The following is a 20782-nucleotide window of genomic DNA, read 5'->3' on the forward strand; positions in this document are numbered from 1 at the left end:
TTGAAGTTCCCAAATCTTTTTTTCTGCTATTGTTCTCGTCCAGTAAATTTTTCATCTTGAGACATTTGTATCATTTTCATATTTTTCCATCTCTCCTTAGCATTCCTTCTTTCAGAATCCAGTTTAAATTCTTCTCCTCTTCACTCTCCTAAAGCACACCAATTCATAATGATCTCCTCTTCTTTGAGCTCCTCTTAGACTCTCTCTTTAACATTTGCTAGGAAATAAACTGTATTTGGGATTATTAGATACCTGGTATTGATCTGTTATTTACCTCTTTCATTCTTTCAAGATATATTTTTCTTGACTCCAAACTAAATTAAAATTCTTGAAGGAAGAGAAACCATGCTTTATGGTTTTGTATATTTATATTTTGTATATCTACATACATATTTATATATATTTATTTATATATGTATATGTGCTTACACATAATAAAAGTTCATAGATATCTCTTGATTTACTTTAGCCTGGAAATAGGAAGACATCTGCTACTTGTCAGTCTAATGGATTTCTTCCCTTCTTTTAGATTAATTTTTGTAGTCTTAATATTATCACAGAAGAAAGTTTGAAGTATTCTGGTTACACTGACCATAGAAAAATTATATAGGATCAGAGAAATTTATTTTGTGATATATTTGACTTGGGAAAAGAAACCAAAAACTTTTTACCATTTCTTTTCCCATATTTATTTTTCTTTTATTTGTGTTATACTATATGTTGGCATATCGAACTCCAATAAAAAAATACCAAAAAAAGAAAAAGAAATATCTTTATGCTTTGAGGCAACTTACTATAGATTTTGTTTTTCAGATCTGCTTTCAAGTATCATCATGTATGCACCCCTAGTTCTTCAGAGCTGTTCTTCTAAAGTCACAGAAACTTTTGACTATTTATCCTTTCTGCCCCTTCAAACTGTACAAGGGCTGCTGAAGGCAGTGCAGGTAAGTCTTCTTACTCCTTAGGAACTTGACAAAACTGAGGTTGAACTCTACCTAATGGAATTCTTCATAAATGTGATAAATTCTATATCCCTTGATACTAAAGCATAAAATTTTGTTTTAAAAGGGCAGGAACCCTGAGCTGGACTCGATGTTTCCAAGTTTACCCCTTCTTCCTGGCACAATGCTCTCTCCTTTGACTCATTTTCAAGTCAGTGAAGTGATTAGAAAATTGAGGACAGGGACGCCTGGGCGACTCAGTGGTTGAGCATCTGCCTTTGGCTCAGGGCGTGATCCTGGAGTCCTGGAATCAAGTCCCACATCAGGCTTCCTGCATGGAGCCTGCTTCTCCCTTTGCCTATGTCTCTCTGCCTCTCTCTCTCTGTGTCTTCCATGAATAAATAAATAAAATATTTTTTTAATTGAGGACAATAGGTTTAAAAGCATTCACAATTAGTTTAAATTTAATAATTAAAAGTATGCTATTGTCCTTATTACTAAGTGTCATACTGAAACATGTATTTAAAAACAACCAAATTTCCTCCTATAAGCCAAATTATAGCAGTATTAGGTAGAAATGAGCTAAGGCTTTTTTTTACCCACTTATTCTTTGTCTCTTTTTATTTTTCCCACTTATTCTTTGTCTTTCAGCCTCTTCTCAAAGTCAGCATGTCCGTGAGAGACTCCTTGATACTTGTCCTCCGGAAAGCCATGTTTGCTAGGTATGGAGCATCTCATGAGACCCTCGCAAGTAATGCCTTCTGATGTTACTCACTGTCCTCCCTGCCGTCTTCTTGTACAACCTGTTAATAGTGGTCATGCACATGTCCGACCCAACAGAACAGCTTTCATCAATAAGGCCTTGTGCCAAGTACAGGCTTCCTCATTCAATCGTCTTATTCAATCTTCAGAGTAAACATATAAAACCAGGATTATTATAGTTTCCACCATACAGATCAGGAACTCTGACTTAGAGAATATAGGTGACTTTCCAGAAGTCAAACAGAGGTTGGTGGGGCTATAATTCAAGCTTTTGATCTCATGTACTCTGCCCCTACAGTAATCATCAGGACAAGGTTCCAGTGCCAGTTGGCGATAGTTCTGAAGAGGAAAACATCTTAATTAAAATATTCAGGAAACTCAATCTAGTGAACATCAAAACTGTGGTCTAGTGAGTGTAGACCATATTAACTGTTAAGTGGTCTGAGGTTTTTTGGTTTAGCCAATGCCTCCTGACCTCCTTCCTTTATTTCTTAGTGTATAAGCTAGAGATGATGATACTACCTTCTAAAAAGTATTATGAGCCCACTAATAGGTGGAAAGCATTTGGTACTTTAAATAAAAGATGATCAGTATCACATTGGCTCTATTACATTGTACTTGTGGATATCCAGGGGAACAGCTAGTAAGTAACCATATGCCATTATCCCTCTTCTAGAATTGACTTGTTATTCCTTCCTTACCCAGAGGCCAAGATGTATATGTCGTAGTATGTCCATGAATTAATCAGAGCCTCACTCAGATGAGTATATCATTTTTCTGGATGGAGAGTTGACAAAGCCTCAAACACTGTACTCCTCTGTGAAGAAGGGAAGTGGTCCTTCAGACACAGAAAATCAACAATTCCCTTTGCTATTTCATATTTATATTTGAGTTATTGGCCCATCAGATAGCTTCTCTATACTCCTGTGCTTGTTCTCCATGTAGAAGAAAGTATAGGTAGTGTCTTGAGGTTGAGTAGATAGTGCAGAGTCAGCCGAATTCCTCTACCACAAAACTGCCAGGAACAGCTGATGGCTTATTTTGAGTACATAAATTCATTTTATTTTGCTCTGTGCTTCATGGCTTATTCCTTCCCTGTACAGAACCAACTGGATTTTTCTGATGCAGAAGCCTGTTCCTGTGAACTTAGTACTATTTGTTAACTACTCTTTCTGTCCCTGAGCTAGCCAGCTTGATGCCCGAAAATCTGCAGTTGCAGGCTTTTTGCTGCTCCTGAAGAACTTTAAGGTTCTAGGCAGCTTGTCGTCCTCTCAATGCAGTCAGTCCATCGGTGTTAGCCAGGTAAGCATTGTAACACATGGCACCACAGATTGTTCACACAGCACTGTAGTGTGCTTCGGTGCAGGAGTTGATGATGTGTAAGCTGTGCTTTTTCCCTCCTGTTCTGGTTGTACAAATGATCCTGAAACTGAGAGTCTGAATCTAGATGCTATTATTATCCTCATTTTTAATAGTTTATTTACTTTGCACATGAACTTCTGTTAAGCCCAGTAATCTGAGAAAATAAAACTTTTTACAGTAGGTGGTTAAATGTCTGCCTTCAGCTCAAGTCATGATCTCAGGGTCCTGGGATCAAGCCTTGTGTCAGGCTCTGCTTACCAGGGAGTCTGCTTCTCCCACTCCCTCTGTACTCCCTCTCTTTCTCTGTCAGATAGATAGATAGATAGATAGATAGATAGATAGATAGATAGATAGATAGATAAATCTTAAAAAAAAACTTTTTACAATTTTTTGGTAATCCAGACTTTATCAGGAATCTTTTTTTTTTTTTTTTTTTTTTGAGATCTTATTTATTTGAGAGAGAGTGAGCACGAGCTGGGGGTGGGCAGTGGGACAAGCCAACTCCCCACTGAGCGGGGAGCACAACTTGGGGCTCAGTCCCAGGACTCCAGAATCACAATCCAAGCCTGGGGCAGACACTCAACCAACTGAGCCACCCAGGCACCCCTATCAGGAACCCTTTATTGATCTAGTGTAATTATACAAAACTTTTGTTTATAACTTATGGGACAGATTAAATATTAGGAGCATGGAATCTTAGTGTATTGTTATCAGTGTTCCCATCTTAAGGATGAGGAGACTAAGGCCCAGGAAGGTTAAATAACTTGCCCAGGGTGATACAAACAGCTATGGGCAGAGCGGGAATTTGCTCAGTTTGAACTACCTCATGGACAGGCCTGTAGTAAGGGTTAGGCATCTTGGTCTACAGTTGTTGGATTTATGATGTAAATCAAACAAGGGCTATTATTCTTTGTCTTGTCCATTTCTAAACTAAATGTCTTGTCATTTCTAAACTAAAAATTACCCACTTCTAAACCTTCTAAACCAGGAATTTATAGATACAAAAACTAGATTCTGAAGACCTTTAAGGGAAGCATCTTAGGCCTTTCAAGTAAAATCAAGTATATTATGACTCCCGGATTCTACTGGTATGAAATCATCTGTGTGCCTTCTTCAGCAACTGACATTGTCAAGGAAGACCTTAAGGGTTGGAGAAAAGTTAATGTTGTTAAAATACTTGAAAATTCTTATCTCAAACCAGAATAAGAGTGACACTTCTCATAGCCTCATGATGATTGTAATGTCAGCCCCAGTCCTGGATTTTGGCATGTGGGGAAAGCTAAGTCTAAGATTCTTTGACCAAGAACATAGGCTCATTTTAACTCCTTTATGAAAATTGATTTGGCAGAATACATAAGAACTGGCCTTTTTTCCTTTCAGGTCCATGTGGATGTTCATAGCCGTTACAATTCTGTTGCCAATGAAACATTTTGCCTCGAGATCATAGATAGTTTGAGGAGATGCTTAGGCCAGCAGGCTGATGTTCGACTCATGCTTTATGAGGTAAGTCAGGAGCGGAAGGAATGCAACTAATAATCCATTTCTATTTTAATAAATTTTTTCTGATTATAAAAGTATAGTTCACTCCTATTTGATGCAGTTAAGATTGGTAGTTTGTGATGGTTAGCCAAAAGGTTGTTAAAGGTGAGGAATCATAAAGAATATTTGAAACAACTTGAATGTTTTGTTTTAATTTAATTTGAAATATTTTTTTAAGATTTATTTATTTGAGAGAGAGACCATGAGCAGGGGAAGGGGGAGAGGGAGAAGCAGACTCCCCACTCAGCAGGGAGCCCAATGTGGGATTGGATCGCAGGTACCCCCAGATCATGACGTGAGCCAAAGGCAGCTGCTTAAATAACTGAGTCACCTAGATGCCCCTTAATTTGAAATATTTAAATATACTGGTACATTGTGTGGGGCCAAACCTTTTTTTGTTTGTTTTTTTGATTATGAGTCTGTCATTTAGAACTTCCTGTCTCTCAAACCAGAACCTTAATTTATTGACTATAATTTCAAGGTTTTGTTTACCTAAAGTGAGAGAAATACAAGATACTTCAGATACAGTCTTAGATAAGTTTAGGGTTTTTTCCCTAATTTTTTATAATTTTCTTACCCTTAATTTATCAGAAACTGGTTTTATTTTTTATTTTTTTGTTTTTTAGAAACTGGTTTTAGAAACTTACTTATTCCTTCCAAAACATTTAACCTAGTTTTTATAAATCCGCTTCTTTTTCTTTTTGTGTTTGATTTTTAACAATTTACAGGATGCCTGATTAAATCTCATAATGACCAGTACAATTAGCAAGAATGAGTCAGGCAAATATAACTACTGATTTGTGATTAGTATATAATTCCATCCAGTGGGACTAAAGTATGCCATCAGGGAGGATACACTACCATTTCAGACATTTAATAGACCATGTACTTCAAAACACAACGTTTCATATATAGATGGAGAATAGCAGATAATCTAGCAAGTATACTAAATGGAAGTCATTTCAAAGAGCAGCTATTATATTAGGGTTCCTGGATGGCTAAGCCGGTTAAGCATCTGCCTTCGGCTCCTGGAATCAAGCCCCGTGTCAGGCTCTACTCAGTGGGGAATCCGCTTCTCCCTCTCCCTCTGCTGCTCTCTCTCCCTGTTTGTGCTTTCTTGCTCGCTCTCAAATACGTAAAATATTTTTTAAAAATAAATTTAAGAAAAAGAGCAGCTTTTATAATACTTTCATTCAGCATTCTTAAAATAGCATTTATTGAGCTACAGTAGTTGCCAGGCGCTGAACTTTTCAGGCTTTTTGTAGGAAATTTTAAAAATAGAGAAAAATATTTTTTAAGATTATTTTAATGGTTGGGGGAGCAAAGGGGCAAAGCAAAAGGGAGAGAGATCTTAAGCAGGTTTTGTGCCCAGTGTGGAGCCTGACATGGGCCTTTATCTCACGTCCCTGAGATCATGACCTGAGCCCAAATCAAGAGTGGGATGCTTAAACAACTGAGCCACCCAGGTGCCCTTTAATTTCAATAGTTTTAAACTATGACTGGGAAATTTTGGATGGGAAGAACTATCATTGTCCTTTACATTAGGGTGCTTTGGGCCAGGAGACACTTTTGAAGCACTGGAAACTAAGTGGACAGAATGTCTTAGAAGGGAAGGTTGTTAATGGAGGATGAGAGAAAAGAATGAGGCCTGAGACATTCTTAACTGTAAAGGAGCAAAGTACTCCAAAGCCAGAAGTGACCTATTGTTTAAAAATTGTAACAGTTATGGTCAGTTTATTAATCTAGTTCTCAGTGATCAGAGATCTCTTTTTAGTTCTTATGGAAATAACCTAAACTTCCTGATTTATTTCTTCCTCTGCAAATATGGTCTTAGTCTTTTCCAAAGAATTGAGAGTAGGGTAAAGAAAGAGTATTGTTTTAAAGTTATGATTTTTCAAATCACTAGTATATCTGTTAAAGAGCTTATTGTTTGTTTCCTCTTAGGGGTTCTATGATGTCCTTCGAAGGAACTCTCAGCTGGCTAATTCAATCATGCAGACTCTACTTTCACAGGTAATATATTTTTATTATTTTATGGATATAAAGAACAGATAATAAGGCATGGAGAGATGATTGACATTTTCCAGACTTTTCAAAATATAAACTAATTCCCAAATAATATCGTGGTTGGTGCATTGGGAACATAACCTGGGTATGCTATCCTGCTGTTTTATTTTTATTACCACTTACCTGTCCACCCTCTTGCCATCATCTTAAGTTATCCTCCCAGTTAAGGTGTGCACCCTAGGTCAGAAGGGTTTCAAAAATTTTTGAAAAAAATTTTTAAAGATTTTACTTATTTGAGAGTGAGAGAAAGAGCATGAGCAGAAGAGGGAGAGGAAGAAGCAGACTCCCTGCTGAGCAGAGATTTTAATTTATTTACCTGAGAGAGAGGAAGATAGCAAGAGGGAGCAAGAGTAGCTGGGAGATGGAGAAGTAGGCTCCTGCTAAGCACGGAGGCCCATGTGGGGCTCGATTCTAGGACCCTGGGATCATGACCTGAGCCAAAGGCAGACACTTAACCAACTGAGCCACCTAGGCTCCCCAGAAGAACCTTTTAAAGAACCATTTGTATAAGGGCTATCAGCTGTGTCTGTCTGTTTTACTTCTAAAAGAAAAGAGGGATCTGGGGATGCCTGGGTGACTCAGCGGTTGAGCATCTGCCTTCGGCTCAGGGCATGATCCTGGAGTTCCGGGATGGAGTCCCACATCAGGCTCCCTGCATGGAGCCTGCTTCTCCCTCTGCCTGTGTCTCTGCCTCTATCTGTGTCTCTCATGAATAAATAGATAAAATATTTTTTAAAAAGAGAGAGATCTAAAGTAAATATAGCAAAATAGGCATGTTAAATCTGGGTTACAGATGCATGGGTGTCTATAGGTTATTTTCTGTACTTTTTAGTTTAAAATAAGATTTTTTAATTAAGAAATATTTCACAGGATTATCACTATGAAAAGAATTCAGCTGTAGAATATCTGGCATAAATAAGACCTTTTACCATGAACATTTATTCATTAAGCATTGTTTGAATCTTTTTTTAAATTGCTTTATTGAGATATAATTTACATACCATATGATTCACCCATTTAAAGTGTACAACTAATTTGGTTTTTAGTGTATTCAGAGTTGTACAAGATCATCACCACAGCCAATTTTAGAACATTTTTTAAAATTTATTTGTTTTTTATTGGCGTTCAATTTGCCAACATAAAGCATAACACCCAGTGCTCATCCCGTCAAGTGCCCACCTCAGTGCCTGTCACTGAGTCACCCCAATCCCCCACCCACCCCCCTTTCCACCACCCCTTGTTCGTTTCCCAGAGTTAGGAGTCTCTCAAGTTCTGTCACCCTCACTGATATTTTCACTCATTTTTTCTCCTTTCCCCTTTATTCACTTTCACTATTTTTTATATTCCCCAAATGAATGAGACCATATAATGTTTGTCCTTCTCCGATTGACTTATTTCACTCAGCATAATACCCTCCAGTTCCATCCATGTCGAAGCAAATGGTGTATATTTGTCATTTCTAATGGCTGAGTAATATTCCATTGTATACATATACCACATCTTCTTTATCCATTCATCTTTAATGGACACAGAGGCAATTTTAGAACATTTTATCACCTCAGAAGCTTTACACCCCTCTGCTACCACCCCCTAATTTTCTCATCGTTCTCCTACCCACCTAGCCCTAAGCAGCCACTAATCTCTTTCTGTCTTAATAGATTTCCTTGTTGCGGACACTTCATATAAATGGAATCATAAATATGTGGTCTTTTGTGGCTGATGTCTTCCACTTAATGTTTTCATGATTTATCCATGTTGTAGCATCTGTCAATACTTCATTCCCTTTTACAGTTAAATAATATTTTACTATATACTGTTTGAATCTTTTTATATATTGAGAGTTTGTCTGTTCATAACCCTGTCAGAGTTTCCCATGTATAATCTGAAACTCATAGGGCAGGGAGACACCAGCAAAAGAGGCAGGCCACTCCAGGTTGGTAGGTAGCAGTTTTAAGAAGCAAAGGAACAAAAAAAAAAAAAAAAAAGAAGCAAAGGAACTTGTCTTGGACAGCAGCAAGATTAGTGCATCTCCACACTCATCTGCTACATTGTAAAAGGTTAAATAAAGGCCTTAACTGGGTTCAATCACATAGACTGTGTAGGTGTTCTCAGCACCACATCACCATCTCAAGGCCATGTCCTTGGAGCAGCCTCTGGGAGCAGGGAAAGCAAGCAGAACTCACATTCCAAGGACAGGGGAGGGAATGGTGAGGACCTCTGATCCCCCAGGTCTGGTCATGAGTAAACTGGTGACATCTTGGTTAACTTCCCAACAGAGCTCATGATGCTATGCTATTATGTACTGAAAATAACAATACCTACTCTATTATAGAGAGAGCCAAGTGTTTATGAAGCACTTTATGTGGGTGATCTTATTTGATCTTACAAAACTATGTGAACTAAAAATGGTTACCTCCATTTTAGATTCTGAAAGGTTAAGTAATTTCATTTGTCCAAGGTCACATAGTTAGGAAGTGGCAAAGCTGGAATATGAACTCACGTCTTCCTGGCTCAAGATCCCAAGCATGAAAAGCTTCATTAAAAAGCACTAGATTAAAAACAAGGAGAATCTTTTCAACAAATGATGTTGTGAAAACTGGATGTTCACATTCTGAAAATGAATTTGGATTCTTAACTTACACGGTGTACAAAATTAACTGAGTATGGATCAAAGACCAAAACATTAAGAGCAAAATTATAAACCTCCTAAAATACAAGGGAAGGGGTTCATGACATTGGATTTTTTAACGATTTCTTGGACATTAACCAGAAGAACAGGTAATAAAAGAAAAAAGAAAGAAATTGTCCTCATTAAAATTAAAAACTTTTGTGCAAAAAGCACTCTCCACAGAGTGGGAGAAAATATTTACAAATCATATATATGATAAGAGATCAATATCTAGCAAATATATAGAACTCCTACAACTCAACAAAAAACAACCCAGTTAAAAAATGGGCATAGAAAAAAATGGGCTTGAATAGACATTCATCGAAAATATATATATATATACATATATATGTAAGTGTATGTATATACACACACAAATAGCCAATAAACACATGAAAAGATGCTCAACATCACTAATCATTAGGGAAAAGCAAATAATATAGCCACAATGAGATGCAACTTCATACCCATTAGGATGGCTACAATCAAGTGAAAAATAATAAGTGGTGGTGTGTGTGCATTAATGGTGGTAAATGGTACAGCTACTATGAGAAAAAGTATGGCAATTCTTTAAAAAAATTAAGCAGAATTACCATTTGATCCAGCATTTCCACTTCAGGTATCTGCCCAAAAGAAGTGAAAACAGAGATCTTAACATTTTTAATCCAATATGACACCCTCCTTTGAATGGGAATGTCTAGTCAATTCACATTTAATGTAATTATTGTTATGGTTGGATTTAGGTCTGCTGTTTTGTTACTTAATTCCTTTATTGACTTTAACTGTATTTTTTGTATTTTTTTTATTTTAAATATTTATTTACTTTAGAGAGAGAGCAAGAATGAGAAAACAAGTTGGGGGAAGGGCAGAGGGAGAGAATCTTCAACCAGACTCCCTACTGAGCACAGAGCCAGACATGGGGCACCACCCATGACTCATGAGATCATGACCTAAGCTGAAACCAGGAGTTGGGCACTCAATCACTGAGCCACCCATGTGCCTCTTTTGTTGTACTTTTAATTTGCTCTAGAGATTATAGTATGCATTTTTAATTGATCACTATATATTTAGGTTAATACTGAGGTACTTCCAATAAAATATAGGAACTTTGATCCATCCTCCCGCCTTTATGATATTATCATACATGTTATATCCCAGCAAGCCAGTGTTACGTTTGTTTTAAATAGTTATATGTATGTCTTCCATAGAAATTAAGAAAAGAAAAAAGTGTACACAGTCTCTCATATATACCAACTTTTTACCATTGCCAATGCTCTTCATTCCTGTGGGTTCAGGTTTACCATCTTCAATAACTTCTCTTCAGCCTGAGGAGCCTTTTTTTAGTATGTCTGTTGTATAGGTCTGCTGCCAGTGACTTCTCAGTTTTCATCTCTATAGAGCTATATCTTTTTGCCTTCATTTTTGAAGGATAGTTTCACTGAATACAGAATTCTTAGTTGATAGCTTTTTCTTTTGGTACTTTAAGTATGTCATTCCATTGTCTTCTGGTTTCATTGTTTCTCAAGTTGCTGATTCCTGAGTGAACCAATTATTGTGTCTTTGTTTTCTGTTTTTTCTATGTCATTTTTCTCTTGCTCCTTTCAAGATTTTTCTCCTTGTCTTAGGGTTTTAAGGGTTTGACTGTATGTTTACATGGGATTGTCTTTGTGTTTCTATTTTGAGTTTATTAAACTTCATAAAACTCTAAATTGATGCTTTTCACCAAATTTTAGAAATTATCATTATCTCATCAATTTCCCCCCCTCACTGCTTTCATTCGGGGACTTCAGTTGTACATATATTGGAGTGCCTGATTTTTTTCCTGCAGATCTTTGCGATTTGATTCATTTTTTCTTCAGTATTTTTTACCTTTCAGATTTGATATTTTCCCTGTCTTCAGGTTACTTATCCCTTCTTCTGCCATCTTAGATCTGTTTTACTTATGGATGTGTCTTCAATTTTAGCAAATGCACTTTTGTATCTATTGAGAGGCAACTATATGATTTTTCTCCTTTAATGTGTTAACTGTGGTGAGTTGTATTATTTGATCTTCTAAGCCAACATTGCACTCCTGAGATAAACCCAAGTGATTATGATATATTACCTTTTGTACATTGTTGGATTCAATTTACTGATATTTCATTTAGAATTTTTATGTATATGTTTGTAAGAGAGAACAACCTATAGTTTTTATTTCTCATACTCAACTTCTTGGCTTAATATGAGCTAAATGATGATTAATGTGACTTAAAATGATTGGGGTGGGACGCCTGGGTGGCTCAGTGATTGAACATCTGCCTTTGGCTCAGGGTGTGATCCCAGGGTCCTGGAATCAAGTCCCACATCGGGCTCCCCACAGCCTGCTTCTCCTTCTGCCTATCTCTCTCTCTCTCTCTCTCTCTCTCTCTCTCTCTCATGAATAAAAAAATCTTTAAAAAAATTTAAAAAATGACTGGGGAATATTCCCACTTTTTCTAGTTTGTGTAAAATTTGAAATGATCTAGTTATTTCTCTTCCTTCTCTTCCCTTGTTTGGAAGATACATGCTATTTCTTTAATCTAAACTTTAAATTATTGGCTTTTGATTCTTAAGGCCACACAAGTGATGTGAATTCTAGCCCAAATTACATTTGGAGATTAGCTTATGGTTCTAAATTCCCAGGAGACGCTTTTTTCCTCTTCTACTTAAAGTCAAGGCTTATTTTGATACATATCCCTTTTAGTTTTCTCCATGTAATAGATTTTTTTTTAGGTTTATCCATAAAGTGTATCTCCTTTTGAGAAGTCCAGCTTTGTGTGAGGTTCTCTGATTCAGCCTTCACCCCATGAGGGCCTTAGGCTTTATCTTCAGGTCCATGAGCTCTACAACTGTAGCTTTAGGCCTCCAGGATTGGCAGATGCTGCCAGAATAAACACTGGCTTCAGAGTTCATTTGCTCGTGTAGTTGCTAGATTCATGCTTTATAACATTTTCTAATATAATGAGATATTTGAAGACTTTTCTTACTTTCCCATTGTCTTAGCTATGTTTTTAAATTTTTTAATGCATTTTTATTTTTTTTTTTTTTTTTTTTTTTATTTTTTTATTTTTTAATTTTGATTTCTTTATGATAGTCACACAGAGAGAGAGAGAGAGAGAGAGAGAGAGAGAGGCAGAGACACAGGCAGAAGGAGAAGCAGGCTCCATGCACCGGGAGCCCGACGTGGGATTCGATCCCGGGTATCCTCCAGGATCGCGCCCTGGGCCAAAGGCAGGCGCCAAACCGCTGCGCCACCCAGGGATCCCTAATGCATTTTTAAAATTGTTCTCTACCAGGAGAGTTTCTCTAGACCCCTTGTCCACCACTTTGCTAAAAATGGAAGTTCTTTTTCTCTTCTTCTTCCCCTTTTGTATGCCATTGCTTTGTTATAATTCTGCTGAAGAAGCTACATTTGAAGTTAAGATCTCAGATGTGTAGAAATTATTGGAAGGTCCTATACTATTTATCAAAAGCTTTCCATTGGGCCTCAGGCGGATCCTATATGATCCTATATAAAATTTATATCCTATTAAGTATAGTGGACCTTTCAAACTGTAATAATCAGCTCATCAACATTCACACACTTAACAAGCATAAAAAAATTGTGATTGAATGCATAGAGCAGTGCTTCTCAACTCAGGTTAGTATGTGGACCAGTAAAATTGTTCAGATGCTAAAAGTAAAAAAAAAAAAAAAAAAGTAATCGCTAACATTTCTTGAGCTCTATTTTGTGCTAAGTAGTGTTTTTAGCACTTTATATATATTGACATGTTTAATCCTTATGCAGCCTTAGATGTTTATAATACTAATAATCTTCTATCACAGATGAGGAACCAAGGCATGGATGCCTTTATCAGAATTATTAATAAGTGGTCATACTGGGACTTGGACTCAGCCATTCTGACTCTGAATCCTGTATATTGTTAACCATCAAGCTATACTGGAAAGGCTGATTACTTGTACAAGTTTAGGAATTGGTATGAGAGAGTATGATGTTTTGTGGGAGAGTTAATAAAAATGGAGTAGGAAAGAGCTCAACATGATATCTGAAGCAAGGGTAAAAGATGTGTGTGAGCCCAAACAACACAAATTTTGTTGCATTGTTCTTTGGACACTTGAGACATATGTCCTAGAAGACATAAGACATTAAAGGCGCTATTAGTTTGACCAGTTAAAGAAGTAAAAAGCATTCATGAGCACTGGTGTCTTTTTCTCTTTACCATACATAGTTAAAACAGTTTTATGAGCCAGAACCTGATGTGCTGCCGCCTCTGAAGTTAGAAGCTTGTATTTTGACCCAAGGAGATCGGATCTCTCTACAAGAACCACTGGTGAGACTTTATTCCTCCTAAAACCATTATTTTTACTGTTAAGTAAAAACATCAACCCTGTTGATAGAGTTAGTCTTCAGGAAGAGAGATATTTCCTGAAAGCACTCTTCTGGTTCTCCCAATGAAATTTTACTCTTAAATCTTCCCTCCTTGTCTTTTCTGGCCAATCATTATGTTGGATCTATTAAAAGTATCTCCGTGTCAGCACTTTACTAAATCAAGGCATCCATGACTTCCTCCAAGGATCATTTGTCTCCCATTTATGGCTCTTTGGCTACATAATATACTAAAATATACTTTGGGGGACGCCTGGGTGGCTCAGCGATTTAGTGCCTGCTTCCGGCCCAGGATATGATCCTGGAGTCCCAGGATCAAGTCCTGCATTGGGCTCCCTGTGTGGATTCTGCTTCTCCCTCTGCCTGTGTCTCTGCCTCTCTCTCTCTCTGTGTGTCTCTCATGAATAAATAAATAAAATTTTTACAAAAATAAGTAAAAATATACTTTGGAATGGGGAAGGAAGGTCACCTGGTAGCAGACGAACCAGGGAACCTACTTAATTAGTCTAGAGGGAGTATATGATATATACCGAGCACTCTTGAATCTTCAGGGCAACTAGGACAGGTGTTTTTCTGTTCTTGTGCTCTAGCCTCAGAAAAATGGAGAAAAGATAAAAATTTAAAATTCACTACCCCAAGTAACTAGAGCTCATGAAGGGGATAGGGAAATGGTCTTTAAGTTGTCAGATTCTGCTTTCATAAATAGCCCTTCTTGTGCCTAGAGGTGGAGATGCTCTATTGGTCTCCCAAAGATTCCCTCGACATAAACCCCTACCTTTAGAACAGCATCTGGGACTGAGGAGTCAGAAAGGATTTAACTTCACAACCTGGCTCTGTGGTATTTTTATTAGGTCAGAAGTAATACATTCTGATGTTGCATTCTAATGTTGTCCAGTACTTACAAAGCCAGTTTCTGGGAAAGGTCAGGAAAGAATGCTTTTGTTGGTTCAATTCATTTTTTCCAGTTTTGTTATTTCAGGTTGACTTAATTTGTAATGGTAATGAATAACTTAATTTATTTAGCCTTATAGATAAGAATTATTTGTTGATTATCAACAGCCTCATAGGTTACCCCTTAAGCCCTCAAAAATGTTTACTGTTTTCTTCTACAGGATTATCTGCTGTGTTGTGTCCAGCACTGTTTGGTCTGGTATAAGAGTAGAGTGATGCCCCTACAGCAGGAAGAAGAGGAGGAAGAAGGGTTCTACCAAGACTTAGAGGATATGTTGGAATCTGTTACTAGTAGAATGATTAAGAGTGAACTAGAGGACTTTGAATTGGTAATTGCTAAATCTCAGTTGTATAGAATGATAGAGGTTGTTAATACCTCATGGGGGAGGGTGTTTTGTTTTGCTTTCAAGATTTCATTTTTAAGTAATCTCTGCACCCATTGTGAAGCTCAGACTCACAACCCTGAGATCAAGAGTTGCTTGCTCTACTGACTCCCAGTAGCTCATTAATTTTTATCTTGTGTCTTTTAGGATAAATCAGCAGATTTTTCTCAGAACAGTGGTGTTGGCATCAAAAATAATATCTGTGCTTCTCTTGTGATGGGAATTTGTGAGGTTCTAATAGAATACAATTTCTCCATAAGTAATTTTAGGTAAGGTATTGCTACTACTCTCCTTGCAATTTGATGAATACTCCATTTTTTATTTTTTTTTTGTTTTGTTTTTAATTCTAACTGTACTAGGCAGTGAACATACCACAGGTCATGACGCTGCCTCTTAGATGAATATCTAGTCTACCAGATTATATTCTTTCTACCAGAGAGCACCAAACATTTGCCACAGGAGTAGCATGCTTTCATTTATTCAAAATTCCCAGACCCTGAACTCAAGAAGTTCTGGTTTCAGTAGGGAAATTTTGTTTGGTTGGTAGTTTTGAGCTTTTGTGCTCTGCATTGACTGGTATAAATAAGGGATAAGGGAGAAAAAAAGTAACTCAGATGGATTAGAGTGATCTGGAAATTAATGCAGATTTATTCATTTATAATCTTGTGTTTAGAATAGAACATCTAAAGAAACATTGATATCTTTATTATTGGGTGTGAAAGTAAACCACAATATTCTGATGCTTGTCCTTAGTGGTCTCTTTTTCTTTTTATACAGTAAGAATAAGTTTGAGGAGGTTCTGAGCTTATTTATGTGTTACAAGAAACTCTCTGACATCCTTAATGAAAAAGCTGGTAAAGGCAAAGCTAAAACAGCCAACAAAATGGATAGTTTTTTGTCCATGAAATTTGTATCTGATCTTCTCACTGCTCTTTTCAGGTAAGTTTGTGATGGAGTGCTTAAAGATGTTTGTGCAATAAAGGTATTAACAGCTACCAGCTTCTATAATAAACTAGTATTATCTAGTTTGGATTCACAATTCTTTTTTTTTTTTTTTAATTTTTATTTATTTATGATACTCACACAGAGAGAGAGAGAGGCAGAGACACAGGCAGAGGCAGAAGCAGGCTCCATGCACCGGGAGCCCGACGTGGGATTCGATCCCGGGTCTCCAGGATCGCGCCCTGGGCCAAAGGCAGGCACCAAACCGCTGCGCCACCCAGGGATCCCTTTATTCACAATGCTTAATGTATATATAATAAGTAAGAGGTTTGTAGGTTTCTTGAAATGAAAGTCGGATAATTTGGGACACCTGAGTGGCTCAGCAGTAAGCATCTGCCTTCGACTCGAGGCATAATCCTGGAGTCCCGGGATTGAGTCCCATATCGAGCTCCCTGTATGGAGCCTGCTTCTCTCTCTGCATGTGTGTGTGTGTGTGTGTGTCTCATGAATAAATAGAATCTTTAAAAAAAAATCTGGATAATTCTAGGTAGGCACTCAAGAACTATCTTGAATTATTAATGGAAAATTCAGAAACAATGGACTACTGAAGAAAAGATAGGAATGGCTTGCAATAAGGCATTATAGGAAAATCTGCCTAAGTTCTAGCTACTATAACAGTATAAAAAGAGAAGAAAGAAAAACCTGAATTGAAAAAACAAAGGAGGAACAACAACAAAAAACATGGGAAACTAAGACTGAAATTTAAGTCTTACCAAAGCAAAGGGATTGGGGGAGGGAATAAAATGAGGTCACATAGAGAATGAGGGTTGTAGAAGGGCAGTTATTGCTGTGACTGGATGTGCTGCCTGGGGTCTGTCATTAAGAGCTTCATAGGTCCTGCTCTTCTAAACAGTCCCTAGAAAACCTAATTCCAGATCCCAGTAGCAATAGGAGAATCTCTTCTTTCCCTCTCTCTCTCTCTCTCTCTCTCTCTCTCTCTCTAGGGATAGTACCCAAAGCCACGAAGAGAGCCTGTCTGTTCTAAGGTCCAGCAATGAGTTTATGCGCTATGCAGTGAGTGTAGCTCTACAAAAGGTACAGCAGCTAAAGGAAACCGGACATGTGAGTGGCCCTGATGGTCAAAACCCTGAGAAGATCTTTCAGAATCTCTGTGATATAACTCGGTAAGTCATTCTCACCCTCAGAAACCTGTTCCACTTGCTGTGGAATCTCTAAGAGGGGAAATTTGGGGGTAGAAATGAAGGCAGTTTGAAGTTGGAAATGCCTTTACAGTAAAAGTACAATCATTAATATTGAGCCTTTTTTTCTTGTCCTGCTTTGATGTGGAATATTAGCCACATAGAAAATGTTATTCTATTACCAGGAATAAAGAGGGATATTACATAATGACCAGTTCATCAGCAAGTAGACATAACAACTTCAAATGTGTATGCACTGGGGATCCCTGGTGGCTCCATGGTTTGGTGGCTGCCTTCAGCCCAGGGTGTTATCCTGGAGTCCTGGGATCGAGTCCCGCGTCATACTCCTTGCATGGAGCCTGCTTCTCCCTCTGCCTGTGTCCCTGCCCCTCATTCTCATTCTCATTCTCTCTCTCTCTCTGTCCCTCATGAATAAATGAATAAAATCTTTAAATAAATAAATAAATGAATAAGCACCTAACAACAAAGCACCAAAATACTTGAAGCAAAAACCTATAGAACTGAAGGAGAAATAAAAAAGTGGTTCATCCTCTCTCAAAAATCAGTAGAGAACTGGTAGGTAGAAAACCAAGAAGACATGGAAGACTTGAGCCACACTGTCATCCAGCTTGATTTAAATGATATTTATACAAAATTTAGCAACAGTTTCAAAATGCACATTTTTTCATGTGCACATGGTGTATTCATCAAAATTGACCATATTTGGGGCCATAAAACAAACTGAACACATTTTTAGAATAGAAATCAGTATGTTCTCTGAGCACAGCAGAATTGTTTTTAAAGATTTATTTATTTAGTTTAGAGAGAGCACAGGTGAGAGGGGCAGAGGGAGAGCGAGGAGAAAGAGCATCTGGAGCAGACTCCTCGCCTAGCATGGAGTCCAGCATGGGGCTCAATCTCTTGACTCTGAGATCATGACCTGAGCCATAATCACAAGTTGAATGCTTAACGGACTGAGCCACCTAGATGCCCCTGAGCACAACAGAATTAAACAAGAAAGCAGTAACAAAAATATTTTTATTTTGTAATATATTTTTTTAAACAACTGGATTATCCTTGTAGATTTGGAAATTAGATGCATTCTAAATAACCCATAGTCCAAGAGGAAGTTAGAAATCAGAAAATACCTGGAACAGAATGAAACTGAACACACTGCATTTCAAAATTTGTATGATCCAGGTAAATCAATGCTTAGGAAATTTATAACTGTCAGTGGTTATATAAGAAAAAAAATCTCAAAGCTTCCACATTAAGAAAAGATTAAGATGAAGGTGAGCAGAAGGAAGTTATAAAGACAAAATAAAATCATTGAAAAAAGAAACAACAGAGAAAAAAGAATAAAACCAGAAGCTGATTCTTGGAAATCAAGAAATGCAATAAATTGTAGCCAGACTGATGAGGAAAAGAGTGAAGACACAAAGTACTGATACCAGATATGAGGAAGAGGAGATAATCACTACTAATTCTACAGTCTATAAAAATTGATAATAATAGAATGTTAGCAACTTTATGCCAATAAACTGGATTACTTAAATTTGACAAAGGTTTTGAAACTCAAGAAGAAATAGGCAACCTGAATAATCTTGTGACTCTTTAAAGAAATTGAGGAGCATCTGGCTGGCTAGTCAGTGGAGCATTGACTCTTGATCATGGGGGTTGTAAATTCAAGCCCCATGTTGGGTAGAGAGATTGCTTAAAATTAAAATTTTTTTAAAAAGAAGAAATTTAATTTGTAGTTCAAAATTTTGCCTCAAAGAAAGCTCCATACCTAGATGAATTACTGGTGAATTCTACCAAACATTTAAGGATGAAATAATATACCAGGGCGCCTGGGTGGCTCAATTGGTTAAGCATCTGACTCTTGATTTCAGGTGAGGTCATTTCAGGGTCTTAGGATCAAGTGTCAGGCTCTGCGCTGGTCATGTAGCCTGCTTAAGATTGTCCCTCTCCCTCTCTCTCTGCCACCCCCCTAAAAATAAGAATACTAATGTATGTAAATTATCCCAGAAGATAGAATAGGAAGGACATGTCCTAAATCGTTTTATGAGGCCAGCATTACCCTAATGCCAAACCCAGTCAAAGACATAAGATGACTACTAACCAATTTCCCTTATGAATATAGATATTAAAAATATTAGCAAATTGAGCCCAGCAGTTTGTAAGAAGGATGATGGAGTTGAGTGGAATATTTTCTCAAGAATGCAAAATTGGCTCAAAATTTGTAAATCAGTCAATATAATTCAGCATGTATCAACAGATTAAAGCAAACACCTTAGGGGGACGCCTGGGTGGCTCAGCAGTTTGGCGCCTGCCTTTGGCCCAGGGTGTGATCCTGGTGACCTGAGATTGAGTCCCGCGTCAGGCTCCCTGCATGAAGCCTGCTTCTCTCTGTATCTCTCATGAACAAATAAATAAAAATCTTAAAAAGAAAAAGGAAACACCCTATAATCATCTTAAAAGATGCAGAAAATTTGACATAAATTTATGATCAAATCTCTTAGCAAAGTAGAAATAAAAGAACTTTATCGGGCAGCCCGGGTGGCTCAGCGGTATAGTGCCACCTTCAGCCCAGGGTGTGATCCTGGAGACCCAGGATCAAGTCCCACATCAGGCTCCCTGCATGGAGCCTGTGTCTCTGCCTCTCTCTCTCTCTCTCAGTCTCTCTCTGTCTCTTTCTCTCTCTCTCTCATGAATAAATAAATTTTTAAAAAAATAAAAAGAACTTGATCAATCCAATAAGGGGAATCCACAAAAAACCTATAGTCAGCACCATACTTAATGATTAAGTGGACTGAATGCTTTCCCTCCCTGTGCTCTCACCACTGCTCTTCAACAACATACTAGAGGTTGTAGCCAAAGCAGTAAGACAGGAAAAAAAAAGTAAACAGCATCCAAATTGAGAAGGAAAAAATAAGTGTCTTTGGGGATATTATAATTGTCTACAGAAAACAAGGACAGTATTTTTTAAATTGTGTTTTCATGTACATGCTAGCAGTGAACAATTGGAAGAACTTTAAAAACAGAACCATTTACTGTAGCATCATAAAATACGAACTTCCCTGCAATAAGTCTAACATGTAAGATTTATGTGATGAAAACTCAGAACATTAGAGCAATCAAAGAAGACCCAAGTAAATGTAAAGGTACCCAGTGTCCACAGAAGAGAAGATTCAGTATCGTCAAGGTGTGAATTCTTCGCATATCAACCCATAGATTCAATAGTTTCTCTTTTTGTTTTTAAAGATTTTATTTATTTGTTTATGAATGAATGAATAAATGAGAAAGAGAAGCAGACTCCCCACTGAGCACAGAGCCCAACACAGGGCTTGATCCTGACTCTCCGGGATAATGACCTGAGCCAAAGGCAGATGCTCACCTGACTGAGCCACCCAGGCACCCTCAACACAGTTTCAATCAAAATCCTATCAAGCTTTACTTTAGTAATTGACAAGATGATTCTAGAATTTTTGTGGAAAAGTAAAGGACAAGGACCTAGAATAATTAAACAAGTTTGAAATAAAAACAAAGAGGACTTAAAGAGG

General features: G+C 37.5%; 1 protein-coding gene across 6 annotated transcripts in view; it reads left to right on the plus strand.

Moving 5' to 3' along the window:
* FANCI (FA complementation group I) overlaps positions 1 to 20782 on the plus strand; it is a 74556-nt gene that overhangs the window by 37565 nt on the left and 16209 nt on the right. For 5 of the 6 annotated variants that reach the window (XM_072799706.1, XM_072799724.1, XM_072799725.1 and 2 more), the window contains 10 exons: positions 814 to 944; positions 1593 to 1663; positions 2891 to 3005; positions 4446 to 4568; positions 6549 to 6617; positions 13587 to 13688; positions 14857 to 15024; positions 15226 to 15347; positions 15856 to 16017; positions 17025 to 17204. In XM_072799706.1, the coding sequence (XP_072655807.1) occupies positions 814 to 944; positions 1593 to 1663; positions 2891 to 3005; positions 4446 to 4568; positions 6549 to 6617; positions 13587 to 13688; positions 14857 to 15024; positions 15226 to 15347; positions 15856 to 16017; positions 17025 to 17204 (1243 nt within the window). The remainder of the gene's footprint in view (positions 1 to 813; positions 945 to 1592; positions 1664 to 2890; positions 3006 to 4445; positions 4569 to 6548; positions 6618 to 13586; positions 13689 to 14856; positions 15025 to 15225; positions 15348 to 15855; positions 16018 to 17024; positions 17205 to 20782) is intronic. The other variant, XM_072799726.1, reaches the window with a different exon arrangement.

The sequence above is a fragment of the Canis lupus genome, chromosome 2 (assembly GCF_048164855.1).
Source record: "Canis lupus baileyi chromosome 2, mCanLup2.hap1, whole genome shotgun sequence".
Classification (NCBI taxonomy): domain Eukaryota; kingdom Metazoa; phylum Chordata; class Mammalia; order Carnivora; family Canidae; genus Canis; species Canis lupus.